Source organism: Eptatretus burgeri, chromosome 1 (assembly GCF_056783735.1).
Source record: "Eptatretus burgeri isolate ZD-2024b chromosome 1, Ebu_testis_v1, whole genome shotgun sequence".
Classification (NCBI taxonomy): domain Eukaryota; kingdom Metazoa; phylum Chordata; class Myxini; order Myxiniformes; family Myxinidae; genus Eptatretus; species Eptatretus burgeri.
In genome coordinates this window covers 137,442,138-137,463,055 of record NC_140961.1, presented here as the reverse complement: position 1 = coordinate 137,463,055, position 20,918 = coordinate 137,442,138, and the positions used below count along the sequence as shown (strand labels likewise).

At 46.3% G+C, this 20,918-nt stretch overlaps 1 protein-coding gene across 3 annotated transcripts in view; it reads left to right on the top strand.

The window, feature by feature from the left end:
* TGFBR3 (transforming growth factor beta receptor 3) overlaps positions 1-20,918 on the top strand; it is a 99,230-nt gene that overhangs the window by 2,300 nt on the left and 76,012 nt on the right. For all 3 annotated transcript variants that reach the window (XM_085899847.1, XM_085899856.1, XM_085899836.1), the window contains exon 2: positions 1-34. This exon is cut by the window's left edge and continues 39 nt beyond it. In XM_085899847.1, the coding sequence (XP_085755973.1) occupies positions 1-34 (34 nt within the window). The remainder of the gene's footprint in view (positions 35-20,918) is intronic.

Below are 20,918 nucleotides of genomic sequence, written 5' to 3'. Positions count from 1 at the left end.
CTGCTCTCAATTTTCAAGCAACATCACCTTACAGGTGAGAACACTTCACTGTCTGTCTGAGTTGTTTCTTGCATCGTGAGAAATCCATACCTAAATTGTAATTGTTTTCTTGCTCTAAATTGACCTTTATAAAGAATATATATTTTTTTTTGAAGCAATTTCTGTCGATGTACAAATTTGTCCCACAGGTTGTTCTATTGTGTTGAACTACAATACCGTAGCATGCGTGTGGAAGCATGTGGCTTGGTTGCATCATCTCTGAGTGTGTACAGCCATGCTGCATCCTTTAAGTTAGTGTAAGAAGTTAAAATTTGCCCAAGGTGCCAGTCACTGGTCACCTTTCCTTTGTTAAAGACACCACAGGATCTTTAGCATCCATCCACTATCAATGGTAGCAGGCTGGCAGGACGGGTTAAAGGGACATACACTCGCTTCCAAGCTGTCTAGCCTTGGTTCAAATCCTGACCCAGCTATGAACTGTCATGCCGGTGTACACAGGCAGAGTGATTCATCAATGTGTGTGCAATCCCTCGGATGGATGTTCAACTGGCCTCCCGTCTGCCAGCATTAGTTGATGGACGTTAAAGATTCCATAGTGTCCTGCATGAAGAGTTAGGGAGCTATCGCTGGCACCCTAAACAAATTACAAATTCCTACCCTGACTACTTCTGGGGAGGCAATGGCAAACCACACAGTATAACCCTCGCGAAGAAACTGCTTCAGTGGCATCGACGCTCTGAAACAGAGTATGGTAAATCAGAATCAAAATCAATAGTAGCACATGGTACACCCATCTTCAGCTAAATCTGAGGCCTGTAAACCACTAAGTTTATAGTAGAGTTGGGAATGAAACAGTGAATCCTCACTATTCTTCATGGACCGGTGTTTGTGGGTTTGTTTGTCTGTCACGCTACTGCTCCTACAGTTCTGGGCTGATGACATCCAGACTTGCTACAGAGGATCAGCATGAATCCAGTGATGTATAGGGGTGTTTTTATCTTTGCCGGTGATCTTGGGGGAGGAAAGGGGGGTAATGCAAATTCTCTATGTAAATGTGTATAGTGTAGTGCCACCTCCAGGTTATCCTTTGTATTACAAGACCACCATTTACAGAAAATATTCCTGTTCCCACGTTTTCCAGTGTAGTGACGTGTTTTGAATTATAAGCAGTAGGTGTGTTTTTGCTTCATGCACAGAACCCGGGTTATTTTTTTTTTGCCTATACAGAGCTGTCAGTTGCCTATACACCACCCAAATAAAGGTATGGATCGGAAGAACGTGTTATATGCTTGGAACAAGATCACCCGTCGGACGAGTACTCAGCTAGTACATTAAAAAAAAACACACACACACATCGACGCTTCAACTTTTAGCAAGAGATGCAAAAATCGAGTATAATTTCTCTTGTGGCCCCAGAAACAAACAAATAATATGTATTTATAACAGCCCTCACAGATCCTGTAACTCCATCCCCTCTCCCTTCCCAACATGATTAATAGTAAAATCATAATTTAAAACTTACCCTGCACATTAAAAAGCCCAGATAGGTCCTTCCCATCGGTGTTCAAAAGCTCCTGATCCAGATATACAGTCCATTCATTCGTAGCGATCCGTCAAGGGTTTGCATACCAAACGCCCGTCCACTTGGGATTGGCACTGACCCACATGGTCAGGAGTTTGCATTGCGTGCAGCTACCCGCTTGGCGAGCTGAGGAAGTTCTCCAAGTCTTTCGTTCTGTAGAGGCACAGCCCTTTCCCTCTTAATTTTCCAATTATTTTCAGCTTATTTCAGAAGCTTTGTGAGCCATTTTACATTACAAATATAATCTTCCACACACAATATACTTTATGATGTCCCGAATGCCGATGTTTCCCATGGTATTGTGTGCAGGTCCAGAGAGCATTCTGTGGCCGAATACGTCATTTCGAAAGTCGCTTATTGAGATCACATATTACTTGTCGAAAAGAGTAGGCAATAGCAAAGGCTTCTAACCTCCTTTCAAGCAAAATGGTCCTTGGATCACATTGATGTCCATTAACAATTACTATTAAAACGTACTTACAGCATTAAGCAGCACCTTAGCATTTCTCATAATTGTCATACACGTCGTACATACTAGCAAATACCACCTGTCGCGTCACTGTCGGGGATACTAAAGAAAGGGGGTGGAGAAAAAGAGGGGGAAGAAAGAGAGAGGATGTGGGGGAGAGAGAGGGGGTGAAGAGGTGGAGGGGAGCAAGGAGAGGTGGGAGGGTGAGGAGGGGTGAGGGAAGGGAAGACCGTATGAGGTGAGAGGAAGGGAAGGCAGATGTGTGGTGGAGCATCAATTACAATTCATACTGTCTCATGAAAATTATTCTGCATAGAATAACAGTGAAGATGGAAACAAAATAATGTCTCAAATCCATTTTCTACTGGTCATACAATGAACACGGCTAAGAGACAAACACCGCCTGGATACAGCTGGAGACAAAACCCGGCAGACGCATCTGGGACCAAGTTGTCCGGACACAAACACTGCTTGGACACATCCGAAGACAAACTCCCATCTGGATGCATCAGGAGACAAACTTTTGTCTGGGGACAAACTCCCGTCTGGACACATCTGGATAAAAATTCCTGTAAGGACAAAAGTATCACCCAGACGCGTCCAGAGCCAAGCTGTCTGGAGAAAAACACCACCCGGAAGCATCTGGAGACAAACACTGCCGAAATGCGTCCAGAGACAAACACCGCCCGGACACGTCCGGAGACAAACAGCACCTGGACATATCCAGAGACAAACACCGCCCAGACATGTCCAGAGACGAACTCCTATCTGGACATAAATACCACCCGTACATGTTCAGAGACAAATACTGCCCGAACTCATCTGGAGTCGAGCTGTCCAGAGCCAAACTCCCTTCTGTACATTGTCGTGATCCCGCCTGTTTAATATCTTCCAGCACGAAATACTGACATTAATGTCAGAGTTTCAAGCAGTCCACGTGTGGACAAAGAGAACACAAAACACTTTCCACTGTGTTTCAGATCGACCTCTAGGGGTAGGCACGATCTTTTATTGGCTCGGTCTCCAAAAGGCTGTTCTCCAGAACTCTTGGCAACAAAGTTCCAAAACACAAACTGCACAACTCACAGCTTCGCTCACGATATCCGGGAATAACAATCACAGTCTTCCGGATTTGACTCAATCCTTTAGTCGGAGCTATCAACGATCAGCGTGACTGGGCTGTCGAGAGTCTTTTAAAAAAACACTTGAAAATCGCATTCAAACATGCGATTCGGAGCGCGCGATATATTTTTCACTCACGATCTTAGAGCCACGTCTGATCCTAACAATGGAGCCCGTAACTCTCCTCGGTCCACCCACCACGTGCCGACCAGCCCACCAATCCCTGGGAGCCTGAAAAGGTCATGTGACGTTGTGGGTGGCACACTATATTTGGTGAGAACATGGTTTTTCTCACAGTCCTCCCCACCTAAAATATAACCCGTCGGATAGACGGCGTTTTGAAACCAGTTATTTTACTAGTTGCAAATCACAGGGCAATATGATGGCGGTGATCGTTAACATTCTTGTACAATAAACAATGTTCATCCACAACACAATATTAAACGCACTACACCACATTAATATCTACCCCATCATATTTACCCATCGCCTGCACCACAATTGAGAGACAAAGGGAAACAACTCAAGTTAGGGAGAGTGTTTCCAGGAGGGAAACGGACCGAGGAGCAAGGCTCCTTCGTGAGGAACAAAGGGGCCCCAAACCGGTATCCCGTCTCCGCCTGTGGGCTTAACTTAACTTTGGTGCTCCTTGTCCACTAGATGGCGACTAAGGAGGTCAGCTAGTCTGTTCTCCACTCCTTTCACGTGTTTGACTGTGAGGTCGTATTCTGAGAGGAGAAGCGCCCAGCGCAGAATACGCTGGTTGGAGGTTTTGGCTTGGCCGAGCCAACCGAGCGGGTGGTGGTCGCTGTAGATGGTGATGGGTCCATGGCCAATGTAGACAGCGAATATCTGGATTGCCGCCATGATAGCGAGGAGCTCCTTCTCCACAGTACTGTAGTTCCGCTCCCTGGGCAACAGCTTGTGAGAGTAGTAGATGATGGGTTTCGCAACATCATCCTCGTCTTGTGTGAGCATGGCTGAGATCCCGAGATCGGATGCATCGGTGAAAATTTGGAATGGCAAGGAGAAATCAGCGGCCCTTAGAACCGGTCGGCTGGCAAGGCTTCCTTTCAGCGCATCGAACGCCGCATCACACTCTGAGGTCCACAGAAGAGATATGGATCCTTTCTTACTGCCATGGAAAAGGTTGGTCAAGGGAGCAGCGATTTCTGAGAACCGCGGAATGAACCGTCTGTAGAAACCGGTAACTCCCAAGAATCGTCTGAGAGCCTTTTTGGTGGCGGGCGGCGGAAAATCCACTAGGGCCTCCACTTTGGCCTTGACTGGAGCCAATTGCCCACTGCCCACCTCATAACCGAGGTACTTCACTCGGCCTTGCCCCACATGGCATTTGGCGGCATTGAGAGTCACGTTATGCTCCGATAGTCGTGAAAAGACAGCCTGGAGGTGCTTAGCGTGGTCTTCCCACGTATGGGAGAACACCGCGATGTCGTCGATGTAGGCCACAGCGAATTCTTCGAGCCCAGCGAGAATCCGGTTAATGGCTCGCTGGAGGGTGGCCGGGCTGCCCCGGACTCCAAATGGCATAACCGTGAACTCAATGTGGCCAAAAGACGTACAGAAGGCACTGACCTCGCGCGCCCGATCAGTGAGCTGGATCTGCCAGTAGCCTTTCATGGCATCAAGGACAGAGATAAACCTCGCGGTCCCTAGACGATCAACCAGGTCGTCAAGACGGGGTAGCGGGTACGAATCCCTTTTTGATACGCTGTTGAGGCGACGGTAGTCGACGCAAGGCTGCCAAGTGGCGTCTGTCTTCCTGACTAAAATGAGCGGAGAGGCCCACTCGCTGTTGCCTGGTCGACAGACACCCAAATCCAACATCTTGGAGACTTCTTGTCTCATGACGTCAGTTTTCTCCGGAGACACACGGTAGAATGATTGGCGTATGGGCGGGTGGTCACTGGTTTCGATGTTATGGAGAACACCTCTCATGGTTCCAATCCCGCCGGAGAACAGACTAGGATAGCCCTGAAACAGCACCTGCATATCCCTCTTCTGTGGTTGAGTCAAAGGCTCCAACTGCGGCAACTGATCTTTCGTGGGTCTTTGATCCACCCAATATTGGGTTGGGTCATAGGACACCTTGAGGGGAGTTGGAGTGATATACTCCGGGAGGCATCCTGCGTTGCCTCCATCACCAAGAAGGTCGCTGCTGTGCTCCACGGCACCTTTTAGAGCGACCATGTGCGGTCGCCCCGCCCACGGCTTCAACGCGTTGACATGGGTGATCCGTTTTTTTATCCGCTTGTCTGGCATGTCCACCACGTAAGTATGGCTCCCGACTTTCTCACGGATGAGATGAGGCCCCTGATAAGAGGTTACCATGGGCCTTCCGGCATGTGGCAGATGGACCAAAACCGGATCGCCAGCTTTGAAACTCACCGCCTTCACCTTCTTGTCATAACGGAGCTTCCGCTCTACGGCTTGATTCCTCAGGCTGATACCGGCCGCTTTTAAGGCATCGTGTATCCTCGAGCAAGTCTCGTGGATGTGGTCCGGTATGGAACATTCTGTGGACGGCGGGGATTCTACCCAACGTTCAAGCAGGAGGTGCAAGGGCCCTCGGGGCTCTCTACCATGCAGCAAGAAAAAGGGAGTATACCCGGTACTCCGATGCGGAGCACTCCGGTACGCGAACAAGAGCCAGGGGATCACCTGATCCCACTCATCACCAACTTGATCAGTAACCACCTTGATCATCGTTTTGAAATTCCCATTGAACCGCTCACAGGCGCCGTTGCATTCAGGATGGTACGGACTGGTGGTCAGGTGCTGAACACCTAGCTCGGACAGGAATCCTTCGAATACTTCCGACAAGAACACACTGCCTCGATCCGTAAGGAATTTCGTCGGAAGCCCATGCCTACTGAACATATCCTTGAGAGACTCATCCGGAGTCGAGCTGTCCAGAGCCAAACTCCCTTCTGGACATTGTCATGATCCCGCCTGTTTAATATCTTCCAGCACGAAATACTGACGTTAAGGTCCGAGTTTCAAGCAGTCCAAGTGTGGACAAAGAGAACACAAAACACTTTCCACTGTGTTTCAGATCGACCTCTAGGGGCAGGCACGATCTTTTGTTGGCTCGGTCTCCAAAAGGCTGGTAACAGAATTGAATACACAGCACAAAAATCTGCCAGAACTCTTGGCAACAATAAAGTTCCAAAACACAAACTGCACAACTCACAGCTCCGCTCACGAATATCCGGGAATAACGATCACAGTCTTCTGGATTTAACTCAATCCTTTAGTCGGAGCTATCAACGATCAGCGCGACTGGGCTGTCGAGAGTCTTTAAAAAAAAAACACTTGAAAATCGCATTCAAACATGCGATTCGGAGCGCGCGATATATTTTCCACTCGCGATCTTAGAGCCATGTCTGCTCCTAACAATGGCGCCCGCAGCTCTCGTCGGTCCACCCACCACGTGCCGACCAGCCCACCAATCCCTGGGAGCCTGAAAAGGTCACGTGAGTTGTGGGTGGGACACTAAATTTGGTGAGAACATGGTTTTTCTCACAACATAAACACCACCCAAATGCGTCAGGAGACAAACATCGCCCAGACACATCCAGAGCCAAGCTGTCCGGAATCAAACACCACTTGGATACGTCTGGAGACAAACTCCCATCCAGAAATAAACACCGCCCAGACACGTCCAGAAATAAAAATACCATCCCGAAACGTCCGGAGTCAAACCCCGCCCTGGCACATCCAGAGGCAAACACCGTCCAGACATAATCACCATCTGGATATGTCCCGAGACAGAGACAGACAGAGAGAGAAAGAGAGGGGGAGACTGAGAGAGGTGTGGGAGGAGGATGCTGCACTGTTTTGGGAGGGGGAAGAGCAAGGATGGGACAAAAAAGAGAGAGGGGTGGGGGTCGGGGAGTTGGCAGAGGTAATATGTCATGCTTGATGAACAACACACACAAAAACACACACACACACACACACATTAGTGCTTGGCTGATATCGGCAATTTTTCGGGAATCGGTAGGTTGGAGTCAGTGCGATTACCGACTACAGTACATACTGTATATCAACCCACAAACCTTGAGTAGCTTTCACCGAAAAACAATGTTGCATTTATATCGACGTTTCAGGGATTTGATAACAAACATTATTCCTTATAAACAGCTGTGTGTGATTGGTAGAAAAAAAATTTGGCTTGGCAATTTAGAAAACACGTTAAACGGCAAATGGCTCAGAAATCGGGTGTTATTTCACAACTCTCTCAGAATGACGGAGCACGAACAACTTGCTCAGATAGAGCACGAACCACTCGCTCAGGATAACGGAGCACAAATCACTCGCTCAGGATGCCGGAGCACAAATCACTCGCTCAGGATGCCGGAGCACAAACCACTCCCTTAGGATTAAAGAGCACAAACCACCCGCTCAGGATGACGGAGCACAAACCACTCGCTCAGGATGACAGAGCACAAGCCACTCGCTCAGGATGACGGAGCACGAACCACTCGCTCAGGATGACTGAGCACGAACCACTCACTCAGGATGACGGAGCACGAACCACTCACTCAGGATGACGGAGCACGAACCACTCGCTCAGGATGACGGAGCACGAACCACTCGCTCAGGATGACGGAGCACGAACCACTCACTCAGGATGACGGAGCAGGAACCACTCGCTCAGGATGACGGAGCACGAACCACTCGCTCAGGATGACGGAGCACGAACCACTCGCTCAGGATGACTGAGCACGAACCACTCGCTCAGGATGACTGAGCACGAACCACTCGCTCAGGATGACTGAGCACAAACCTCTCGCTCAGGATGACTCAGCACGAACCACTCGCTCAGGATGACAGAGCACGAACCACTCGCTCAGAGTAATGGAGTTTGAACCACTCGCTTAAGATGATGGAGCTTGAACCACTCGCTCTGAATGGCATGGCGTGGCAAAAGCCTCCACAGTGAATGAAGGATTCATTCAGAATGATGTAGCGCAGCACTGCGATCGACTATAGGGCGCTCGGCAAGTGGCGTAAGCACTCATGCACGCACTCCAATTAAATTGCTGATAAAGAACGGCTGGCCACGCTGTCGCTGCATATCACATAGGATCCCTTCAACTTTCAAGCCGGTCTTCACCGTATACGCAGCAGTTGAAGAAATAAAATGAATTCGTATAAATAATGGCTATCCACAAAAGAGTTGCTGCTTAATCTATAACAACCCAGGAGACATCACAAAGTTTAATCGTCCGTGAAATAAACATTGCAGATTAATCAGTCATGTTGCCTATTCATCTGATCACGCGTCACGTGGTACGTAGTTCGCGGTCCAAACCAACGTTATAACTTTATTTTTAAAACGTCTGTTTTCTACCAGATTTGCTTTGTTTCCCTGTCGAGTACCTCACAAAACCTCCAACATTATAGACACTGATCTGGCAGAAGCTATGGATAAGCAGTCCCTCTGATGGACCGGGCATGAAGTCAAACACTGAATGCCTTAAAGTCATACAGCTTAATGAGGCTGGTTAATTTTGGCACATTCTTCAATCTTTTGTTCACTCAATATAATTCTCAAAACAAGAGAAAAAGATACATTTTAATGCTTTGCAAAAATCACATTTTCTTGTGTATATCTGGAGAAGGAGGGAACATAGCCTTGCTTGCTTAAAGTAAACTAGCCAAAGCCACGCTGCGCGTGAAGTTTCTGAAGTGAGGGTTCATTAGGACGTCAATATATCCAGTGTTCACAATGTGATTTATAGAATTTCTTTATATACAATGTTTCTTGTTACATTTTTTGTGTCAAATGCACCTTCTGAGGTAGTCAGCATGTGCAGAAGAGGGTTTTACATTACGCCTCTCAGCGGTGACGGTCTGTCGAAGACGGACGTAATGACGTCAGCGAATGACCGATGACGTCACACGTCGCCATGCAAACAAATGTAAAAATTAGCAAATCGCCCAAAATTCCCAAACCTGTCTGTCTGGCGTGATCTCACGTTGCCTATGCTGTACATTAGACCACAGAGCAACCAGATGCCGAAAGTGGTGACAATCCGTCCAGCAGTTTCGGAGGAGATACGTCCACAAAATATGGCTTAGCGTATTAATATAATAATAATACCAGACAACCCGTGAACCCATTGGGTTCCCATTGTGACAGTGGTTGATTAAAAAAAAATCATTTCAAAAAAAAAATATATATATATATATATATATATATATATATATATATATATATATATATATATATATATATATATATATAGCTCCAGCGAACTATACCGCTGAGTTTGTTTGCATTGATCAAATACTCCCAAAGAGTACTTGACTGAATCGGGAATTGATTTTTTAATAATTTTTTCATTGCCCGATTTGAACAAAACTTGATACTGCACACCGTAGGAGAATGGTGAGTAAGTTGGGCCAAAAATTTTTGCGCTATCCGGTACCGTTTGGGCTGTATTTCGGGAACATACATACATACATACATACAAGATGAGAGTTTTTGTAATATATAGAAGATAGATGTATATCGGCTTAGTTATAAGACTCGTTATTTCTTCAAATTATCAGATTTCACTCCAGATTTCGACAAATTTCCTCCACACGATATCCAATCCTCAAAACTGAAATAATATTTCGATGATATACTTTAATTTGTCCGTGAGAGTAGATCGGTGAAAATCATATCATATAATGCATGAAATTGCTCCAAGCTCCTAAGTTGAAAACTAAAGCAATTACAAAAGTGATGCATACAGCGATTTGTAGATCTGATGAACAGGCATTCGATAATATGAGTGAGGAAAGTGAAAAAAAATTGTCAAAAAGAAATCGTTGCGGCCTGTTCCAAATCAAGGCATGGTTGAGCAGGCCAAAAAACATGGTAGCTTCAGACCCCAGCGAAGTTACCTAGGATACGCTTTAAGCCCCATGGAGAGTGGTGACCGTGGATGTGCCTGATAAACGATGTAATTAAATGAGGCCGTTAAATATCCTCAAAAGGGTTGTTTTAATGAACCCAAATAGTCTGTGGGCTTATGTAAAAAAAGCAAAATTTTGGGTAGATTCTTGGCACCCATGTTTAAACACATCTATAAACCTCACTGATTCAGAAAAAAAGGGTGCCAGTTTTTCTCTTAGCTTTTAGGGCCTCCATTTTGAATTTCAAAATGGCTGCCGTTTTTACCCTATATGTGTGATTTTTCGGTATTTAACGTTATTTTGAACATATAATTCAAAGTGTGTGCAAATAGAGCTTGGGTACCAAATGCATTCTAGTTGAGACAACTGTTCATCTGAACTCTGTTTGCATGGATATCAACAGGTTTGATGTTAATGTCAAGAAATATTGGTATCAATGTGTCACTTATTACTGGTATCTGACGAATATTTTCTGCTTGCAATATGATGCATATCCACTGTGAACCAAATAACTTACTGCTTTATTTCAGAAGACCAAAAATACACAGTGGACATCCCATCCTATAAAATACTTAAGGCATTGAAATTTATGGCAACTTGTTAATTTCACTTATGGTTATGATTCCAGATTAACCATGGCGTCCTTTGGAGAACCATCATGTAAGAAGCGTGCAACTGAACCTTCCATTGACTTTCGAATGTGCTTGTTTGTCAAGAAGTGATTGGCATGCATGAGTTTGCCAACACCAACAAAATTCTCATGGCACCAGATGGATCTATTCATCCCACTACAGACAAGAGCACAGTGATAGAGCTTCTGGAAGATCTGGTGGCCAATGACACAGCTCAAGCTTCTGCACAACCTGCCGAGTTTGAAGAGGGATCTGAGACATGTCTTGTAGTTGATGGAATGGGAGTGGTACAGCAATTAATGGCAGTCAAAAATTTCAAGACTTGCAAAGAACTTGCAACATCCTTTGTCACACTCATTGACTCAAAGGCTCGTGGATATTGTCAAGTGCGAGTTATATTTGATAATTACACCAAGAATGCATCACTGAAAGAGCAGACTCGAGAGCGGCGGAAAGGCAAGCTGAAGGGAACTAAATCCTATATTGTTCAAGACTCAACAGGCATCAAAGACAAAAAGATGTTTCTCGCCAGCAGCAGTACAAAGGATTCACTAACTCTCTACCTTTCCCATCAGCTCATCCACTACAGTACCGTCAAGGTTATGACTGCAACACGGAAAGAAGTCATGACGAATTATGAAGTTGAAACAATGACCGGTGTCAGCACACAGGAAGAGGCGGACACTCTTATAATTTATCATGCTGTAGAAGTTGCGAGCAATGGAATGAATGTCCACATATATTCACAAGACACTGATGTGCTACTTTTGGCTCTACGAAGAACACCACTACTTGGCAACCATTCTGCACTAATCATGGGCAGAAGCGAAAGACAACCGAAAGTCTTCCTACAGCCTATATATGACAAGCTTGGCCCAGAGAAATCAGCAGCTTTGATCAACTGGCATGCTCTCACAGGCTGTGATATGACAGGACATATCCAAGGGAAGGGAAAGAAGGGGTGCTTTACAACTTTCCTGAAGGCAAGCCCCACCATTCTGAGAGCACTAGCTGACCTTGGTGAAGGGGATGAGCCATCTGAAGAAGTTATTTGTGGTTGTGAAGAGTTTCTTTGCTCTCTTTTCTCTCCAGTTGGAGTCCACTTTGGGCAAGCAAAGATGCTGAGATGGTTTTTGTTCAAGCAATTCACAGATGAACAAGGAGTTTACAAACTGCCACCGACTCAGGGAGCATGGATTGCACATATACGTCGTGCTCATGTCCAGTGTAATATCTGGCACCAGGATATGGTATTGAACCCAACTTTTCTTGACCCTTTGACCTTGAGGTGGTGAAACCAAGTCAAAAAGCTACTGATTGTTCTTTCTCAGGTTGCACCAGCTCCAGTCTCAGTGCTGCAGCTCGTCAGGTGTAACTGTGAGAAATCAAAGTGTTCAAGAAGGTGCTCATGCAGAGGAAACAGTGTGGTCTGTACCGAACTTTACAAATGTGGTGGGGAAGGTGACAGCTGTACGAAGATAACACCACCAAGGATTGGCGAAGATCGAGAAGATGATTGAAGCAATGACAATTATAAATGTTTAATCAGTACCATTGACACTCCTGATTTATACATGTAGCATTTTCATACCTTTGAAAAAAAACTTATCCATCTTCTAATTGTATAACCGCCCAAATAAATTTATATTGAATTACATGCTCTATATTATTTCTGTTAAATGTTTTGGAGGATTAGCAAAGAGTGTTCCAATCATAAATATATTGTTATTATTGGAATCCTCCTGTGCCAAAACATATGATTAGACACTAAAAACATCTTCTTATGTCTATTGGTTCAAAAGTAATGGCATTTTACAAAGAAAACCCCCGAAATCAGGTGGCCATCTTGAATTTTTTCCAATATTTTGAGCATTTCTAGTGCTCTTAGTTTGCTTCTAATGAATCTTTGTCCCCTTTATATGAGTTTAGATAAAATAAAATAAATATTGTATGACATTTGAATGGATAGTTATGGTTAATTTGCAATATTATTTTTAAAAGAAGATTTTCGGCGGTAGCCATTTTGAAATTCTAAATGGAGGCCCTAAATGTTAATGGAAAAACTGGCACCTTTTTGTTCTAAACCAGTGAAGTTTCTAGATGTGTTTCGACATGGGTAACACGAATCTACCGCAAAAAATGACAAATCCAGAAAATGTTGCATAAGCCCACGGACTAAAACACCCAATTTTCAATCATGCACTTCCTTTGAGTATTTTTAGTGTTCATGCAAAGTTTGAAGCTGCGAGGTTTCATGGTTATGGGGTTATGGAGCACACACACACACACACACACACACACACACACACACACACACACACACACACACACACACACACACACACACACACACACACACACACACAGCCATTTATTAGTACAGAAGCTGCAGAATTGGTAAAATCTGATTCCCAGCTCACCTGTCGCACACATCCCCCTTCCCTGCCTCGAGCCTCCCTTTTCTTCCCTGCCTACATTTATCTTCTTAAAATATTATAATGCAATATTTTGGAAGATTTTTTAAGGAATGACTTGGAACTTCAAGGAACGATGGGTGATATACAGTCTGACTGCCTTTGGAGTCTCAGACTGGATATCATGCACACAAGATTTGAAAGCAAACACAGAATTGAGGTATTTGACCTTCGCACGAGTTGATTCGGCTGTGGTGACAGCTTTGCAATTTGGTAGGCCTGAGCGAGGTCCTAGCTGAAGGTGAGGCCTAGTCAAGTGGAAGATGTCAGAAAGCCAGGTATAAGTGTGGCCTTGTCTGCCATAAGCTGAGAGCTTGGCAAGCTGAGCAGGATGCAGACTGTGTTTATTAACTGAGATATACTTGGGGAGATGGTCCTGACCTCCTATTGCAGACTTAGGGCCTCCAACTATTACTGAGAGAGCAGCAGCATGCCCAGAGTTGTTTGGTTTGCAGTCTGTGGCTGCTGGTTGTGTCATTTTCTGGAAGTGCGGCTGTGTTGCTGATGTAGTGCCCCTGTCACCAGTAAGCTTGTACTCATTTTGCCGACCTTGGAAGGATGACAGGCTCAGTCAACCCATCTGGTATTATTTCAACGGTACGACAGGGGCTCAAAATCAAGACCCTTAGATCTTAAGCTAGCCACCTTAACCATGTCCAGAGTTTAATGACCAGGACCGAATCCAAACTGATGGTCAGAGATCAGGGTCTTTGACAACAGGAAAAAAAGACATCAGCAGCAAAAATGGATTCCATGACTTTGCATGTAATAAATTGTTTGAAAGCTTACTGGTTTGTAGTTGAAAGGATTTGCTTTTGCACCCTTCTTGTGGACATGTGACATTTCCTAACCCTCAGACCACAGTCAAAGGATGACAGGCTGTAAAGTGCAAGACATCATAGCAGGATTTAGTGCTGATGCCATCTGGGCCAGTCACAGAAGCAGGGTAGAGGCTGTACAGAACGTTCTCTTCTCCCTTCTCAGGTGAGAATACTACAAAGTCCAGTAGGCAGAGGCGACGAGTGGGTAAGATGGCGAAGGAGCATGATGGGTTTGGTACAAAATATTTGGAGGCAATCACTGAGTCAAGACATTCGGCCTTATTCCAATAACTGAGTGAAGGGATTGAGTCGGAGCAAGCATACTCCAGAGCTGCACTTGACAATGTACCACCAAGACTTTTAGGAAGATGATTGGTTGAGTTTGAAAAAATACGTTTTTTGTTTTGTCTAAAAATAGGCACCCTTTTTGTGAGTCCTACAGAACGAGATATTCCAGTAAGAGTGTGGTGGAAGCGATATATCATATATTCCACTAAGATGGGGGAATCTTGCAGTCAAAGTTCAGCATCTTGAATTGTGTGGCAAATGCACTACTACCTTATAGGCTCACTCATGCACATCGACGATCTCTTCTACACACGCTGATTCTTTCCCGTCCTACTCCTCTCCAAGCCATTGTGTTGTCTTAACGGTTAAGTTGGCTGGCTTAAGGTCTTAGGGTCCTGATTTTGATAACCCTGTCGTTCCGTTAAAATAACACCAGATGGGTTGACTCAGCCTGTCATCCTTCTGAGGTTGGCAAAATGAGTGCGAGCTTACTAGGAACATCACCCACGATGCTGTGATCCCAACTTTAAATCCCATACACAAGTACTGTACTGGTGATTTATCCGTTATCCTTTGAGGCAGCGTAAAAGTACGTGTTTCCTCATGTCCTTGTACAACATGTAATATATGTAGAAATATCTTCCATGGGCCTTAGATATTGCAGTTGGAGGAGGGGGTGGAGAAAAATCAACATTTGTACAATTCTCCCTGATTCAAGGTTAGTCTAGTTTGTGAGAACACAAAGTCCCTTAAAGAGAGCTACATTGACAAATGATAAACTGAAGATGGCAGTTACGACTGACTGGTGCCACGGTGTCCGCTGTTTCATCTATTTCCTTCAGTTTTGCTCAAAGCATGGTGTTGGCTTAACAGTTAAGGTGGCTGATTTAAGTTCTTGGGGTCCTGAATTTGAGCCCTTATCGTACCGTTACATCACACCAGGTGGGTTGACTCAGCCTGTTATCCTTCCGAGGTAGGCAAAATGAGTACCAGTTTACTGGTAACAGGGGGAACTGCATCAGCAGCACAGCCACGTTACCAGCAATGGTGAAACCAGCAGCTCCAAGCTGCATCTGAAAAAAATAAGTTTCGCTCTGGCTTTTGTGTGATTGTTGTGTAATGACTTTTCGTGCTGAATAACTTTGAAAATGTGTACTGAAAGAAAAAGAGTGTGCAGGAAAGATTGGTAAAAAGAGACAGACAATGAGGCCATTACAGACATATTTCAGCAGTTGATTGTGGAAGAGACTTTAAAACTTCCGAATGCACGACATGTGCACGTCTCTCCTGAAATGCTTGATTAACTTTGATAAAAAAAAAAGTAAAACTCTGCGTCAAGAAGTGTGATGCACATTTGAGATTCAATTTCACCTCCAACATGGCTCGAAGAAACTTCGGTTTTTGGCAAATGCTTCTATTTTTTGAATACATAGTCGAGGCTCATGGAAGAGCTAGCACACTGAACGGATCAGGACGTAACAGACATAAACAGGACACAATGGCGAGGTGTGGCGAAGTGATAGTCCCATAGATTCAGCTTCAGCATGAGAGATTCCAATGGTACTGAAGGCCTTGGTTTCCATGGTAACAAGCTGAGAAAGATGTGAGGCGAGAGAGCAGTACTCCATCAAGCTACGGATGAAGGCCTTGTCGGTGGATGGGAGTTCAGGTATGCCAAGGAAGGACCTTGGAAGATGGTGGATGCCCAGTCAGTGGCCAGCTTTGGAGGCCAATGTTGAAATGTGGTTTTCCAAAGAAAGATCTTGACTGACAGTGAGACCCAGGAGCTTCAACGATTGAACCTCGTCAAGAGAATAGATAAACCCTGTCGTCTTCTCCGCTCCGACCAACACTTCGCTCAAAATTGATGGGCATAATTAAGGAAAAAGTAAACCCCATCACATTAGCTCAATTTCAACTGTCATTCAATCAAAAACAGTTATTGTTTTTTACCACCACAATCTCCTTCATATATGTTCGTTTAAACGGATTCTTAGTGTCTCAGTAATGAATGGTAGTCTGGATGAGGTTAAATATTGTACGAGGCGTGCTTACCCGTCGCTTTGCTGACCGGCTTAATCAAGACAGCATGTTGTGGTTTACAAATATATTACATATTGTTGCGAATTCGCGCCCACCGGCGTGCGGACGGCGCGTCACTCGAATCGCAACCGCGTCGCCCACTGGACGGACAATTCAGTCGTGACCCTCCGGGAACTATCGCCCGGAGCCAGTCACGGGTGGGCCTTTCGACGTCACCACAATCGTGCCAATCGGCCACCCGCGTAGGATAGGGTTGTTTGCCAAACTCGACCCACCTTAGTACCCACGCAGATGGTAAACCGGGCGATCGTACCTCGCCGCAGGTCGACTCCGGACACGAACCGCTTAAGCGGTCCGTTCCGTGCTACAGTGATAACCGAGCGGTGTTATCGTCGGCCTCGACGGTTCCGATTAATTACCGGGCATATAATGCCCACTACGAACCCTTTACGTGAAGCAGGATGGAGGGTCAATAAAGAAAAGACGAAGCAAAACGGGAAAACAGTTCACACAAAGCACATTTATTTCCCGCCACACGGAAAGCACACATATACAGCCAAACAGTCAAAATGCACATATAGCAACCAAAACAAAAGCAACAACGACGCAGAGTTACTACCGACTACGCGCACACACGGCAACACTTATACAGTTCTACTTTACAGACGGCGCCAACACATTTACTCAAAAGCAAAGGAAAGAAGCCACCCTCATAGACAAGGGGGCAGACAGGCCTGTAAGCCAATTGTGCACGTGACCTGGAGGAGCGGCCAGGTCCGCGAGACCGGGGGAGTCCTACCCACGACCTCATGATGTGTTGGCGGACGAGCCGCAGATGTGGCCGCGTGGCTGTGCCCCGACTCCGTGCTCCTTGGCGGGTTTCGTTGGCACGACGTTTGAAGTGGGGTGGGAACGGGGCCCCCTTTTTGCACTATCTCAGCGCGAGGGAAGGGGGAATTGTTCATGCCCTGGGGGAGGGAGAATGGCTGGCTGGCTTGGGTCCCGCGACGAGCGATCCCACACCGCGACCTCGTCGCCGACCGCCGTCCTTCTCGCCTCGGACCCGAGCTCCTTTGCCTCTTCCCGCAACTCTTCTCAGCCGACTCCAGAACCCAACTCGAAGACACACCGATCACTTCGCCACCCGACTCGACTGACTGCATTCGCCTTGCGCTCGCCTTCTTATAGGCCGGCAGGAGCAGCTAATATGCAAATATCCGGATCAGGATGACCTCGGGGGCGGAGCCATGCTTGCCCATTGGTCAGAGGAAAGGGGGTGTGAATCTCCCCTGATCCTAGAATTTGCATATATCGATTTCACACAGACGCACCTGGAGGCGGGGCCAAGCCGCCCCGCGCTTGCTAATTGGACGGAGCAAAAGTGGGCGTGTAGCGTTCCTGATCCGAATTTTCCCTCGGAAAGGCCGCTATTTGCGCTCGCGGCTCGGTGCGTTCGGCACCAATCGCCGAACGGGCCCGAGACAGCCCGATGCTCACTGTTCATAGGTGGTGCGGGAATGGCCATAGAAGGAGAGAGGTGAAGGTGGTGGAGGGTTTTCGGTGGTGGCTTGATGGTTATGGTGCCGTTTGGGAATGGCGGTGATGCGATGATGTGGGATTGAGTTGTGAAGGTAAATGTCGTGGCTCTTGGCGTTGTTGTTGTTGTCTGAGGGTTGAAGCATGGTTGTAGTTGGTGACGATGGCTGGCATGGTGGTTAAGGTGGTTGTTGTGTGATGGCGGTTGAGACGTGGTTGGTTCAAAATAAAGATAGAACAGAAAAAATGGCGATCTCAAAGCGTCGCAGCCCGGATGAATCACATAAATTCCCTCTATACAACGGGTTTGGGGCTAACTACACATGTACTTAGAGATATCTCACCTACGGGCCCTGCATGGTGATTTGCGAATTTCCACAGCCGTAACACTATTAAGAGAAACATTTGAACAATGGATCTTTTATAACACGTCGTAGTAGTATTAGTAGTAGTAGTAGTAGCAGCAGCAGCAGCAGCAGCAGCAGCAGCAGTAGTAGTTGTGGTGGTGGTGGTAGTGGTGTTGTCCCAGACAGTTCTCTCGAACAATCCCGCGGCACAGAGACAGCCGATTGATCTCCCAGGAGTGACACAGAGATCCCCCACATCCAGGATCATTTTCCCCAGCCTTCATGAAGTCAGGCCCACGACAGAGTTAGAGGGGAAGAGAGAAGGAGGAAGAGTGGGAGAAAGGGGAATAGGGAGAGAAGGAAAGGGCCGGTCCATGTGGAATGATCAGTACTCTCACTGTGACCGTGCTGCCCTGACAAATCCGGGCAGGAGGGAATAATGGGGAAGATTTGGCCTCCTCCGTTGGGGGGGTGCAATTACAGTGAAGAGGAATCCCCGAGAGTAGCGGTAGTAGTCATTGTTTTTGCTGTCGTGGTGGCTGTGGTTATTGTTTGTGTGCTCCTTCCTTGTACTCATTGTATATTTTTATATTGCTTTGAGAAGTTTTATTACTACTTGCATTGACCCGCGGAACATCCACGCAATGTAAAATGCGACTTCAAGTCCTCAAACCCACCCTCCTCCCAACCCAAAGTCCTCAAGCTGCACCTCTTAACCTCAAGTCCTCAACCTCCACCTCCCAACCCCAAGTCCTCAACCCCTCCTCCAAACCCCAAACCCTCAATCTCCACCTCCAAACCCCAAGCCCTCAATCTCCTCCTCCAAACCCCAAGTCCTCAACCTCCCCCTCCACACTCCATGCCTTCTAACCCCCTCCCCAGAACTTTTCAACAACCCACCTCTCCCCCCCTCCTCCTCAAAAAACAAAAATCCTCAACCCCCACCCTCCCAAAGCCTCAACCTCGCCCTCCCAACTCTGTCATCCCATCTCCCCTGCCCCCTTCTCATTCTCTCCCACCCAATTATCTTCTTCCTGATGCATATATATATATATATATATATATATATATATATATATATATATATATATATATATATATATATATATATACACACATTATTAAAAGCAAATAATGACGGATGTTTTCCCTACACAATCTTGTGAGTTTCCCGGAACCAATCGGACAAAGACCTTGATAATGACAAGGGTTTTTATTGTCCCTGGTCGAGTCATTAAGAGAAAATAGTGAGAAATAATAGCAGGGATCCGTGGTAAAAGCCCTTGCTCGAGAGAATGCCACATAGTTACTTGGGCTGTGTATGGGCAACAGAATGCTGCCTTGATTGCTCCAAAAATTGAAAATAATCCGGATGTAAAGGAAAAATATGCCCACTGCCAATGTGCAAATACAATAAATCGTGGTTATATAGCTCACATATATTGGAATTGCACTGACCCAGAGGCTGACACCAAAGGCCTGAAGCTTAAGGTCAGGTCAGGTCAGGTATGGGAGCATGCGCCAGAGTAGCGCGTCGCTGCGTCCACTTTCCGCTGGTACTCCAGGGGCCTCTGTCTGGTCATCTCCCAGGCAGATGCCTGGCCCATCCCCATTTTCTTGAGATGCCGATCAACCTGCTGCAACCAAGAGGCACATGGTCGGCCCATTGGCCTCCTCCACTCACGAGACTCCCTCACTGAGAGAATCTGGTGAGCAGGATCAGCGTCAGGAAAACAAGCCACATGTCCATACAGCCGCAGCTGACGCTCACGGACTATACAGGTAACAAATCTCATTTGAGTCTCTCTCAGCGACCACTCGTTGGACACAAAGTCCGACCAGCGATAGCCAAGGATTCTCCGAAGAGACCTGGTACTAAAGGAATTAAGTCTCCGTCTCAGATCCTTGGTCAGAGTCCAAGTCTCACATCCATAGAGCAAGACTGGAAGCACCAAGGACCTGAAGACTCCGACTTTCGTCCTCCTGCACAGGTACCGGCAGCGCCACACCCCCATAACACAGTGAATCCATGACTCCCCAGACCTGACTCAGATGTCTATTGACCTCTGACTCACAGCCAGCAGAAACATGAATATCACTGCCAAGGTAAGTGAATCTCTCCACGACCTCAACATCCTCACCACAAACAGACACAGACAGGACAGCAGCATCCAAGATGTCATTGAAAGCCTGGATCTTAGTTTTGACCCAGGAAACCCGTAATCCCAGCGGCTCCGACTCCTCATTCAGCACCTCGAGGACCCCCAAAAGGATATCTAAGGTCTCCGCAAAGATGACTGCATTATCTGCGAAATGAAGGTCAGAGATCTTGACATTCCCAAACGATGCATCACACACAGCTTGATCTCTCCAACATCCTCCCTAGAATCCAGTCCATACAAGTGCTGAAAAGTGTGGGGGCCAGTACACACCCCTGACAAACTCCAGTAACAACTAAAAATAAGTCAGAGATGGTACCACCACACTTCACAGCACTCTCAGTACCAGAGTAGAGTTCAGACTCAGATCGATCAGTTGTGGTGGCACCCCACGAAGCTTAAGGCCTATACTTACTGTCGCCTTCATAAAGCCTTTGACACCTATCGGCTCCAACCTTTTGCTATTTGATGATCCTTTGTAATAGTCACTTTGGTTGTTTTACACTGAA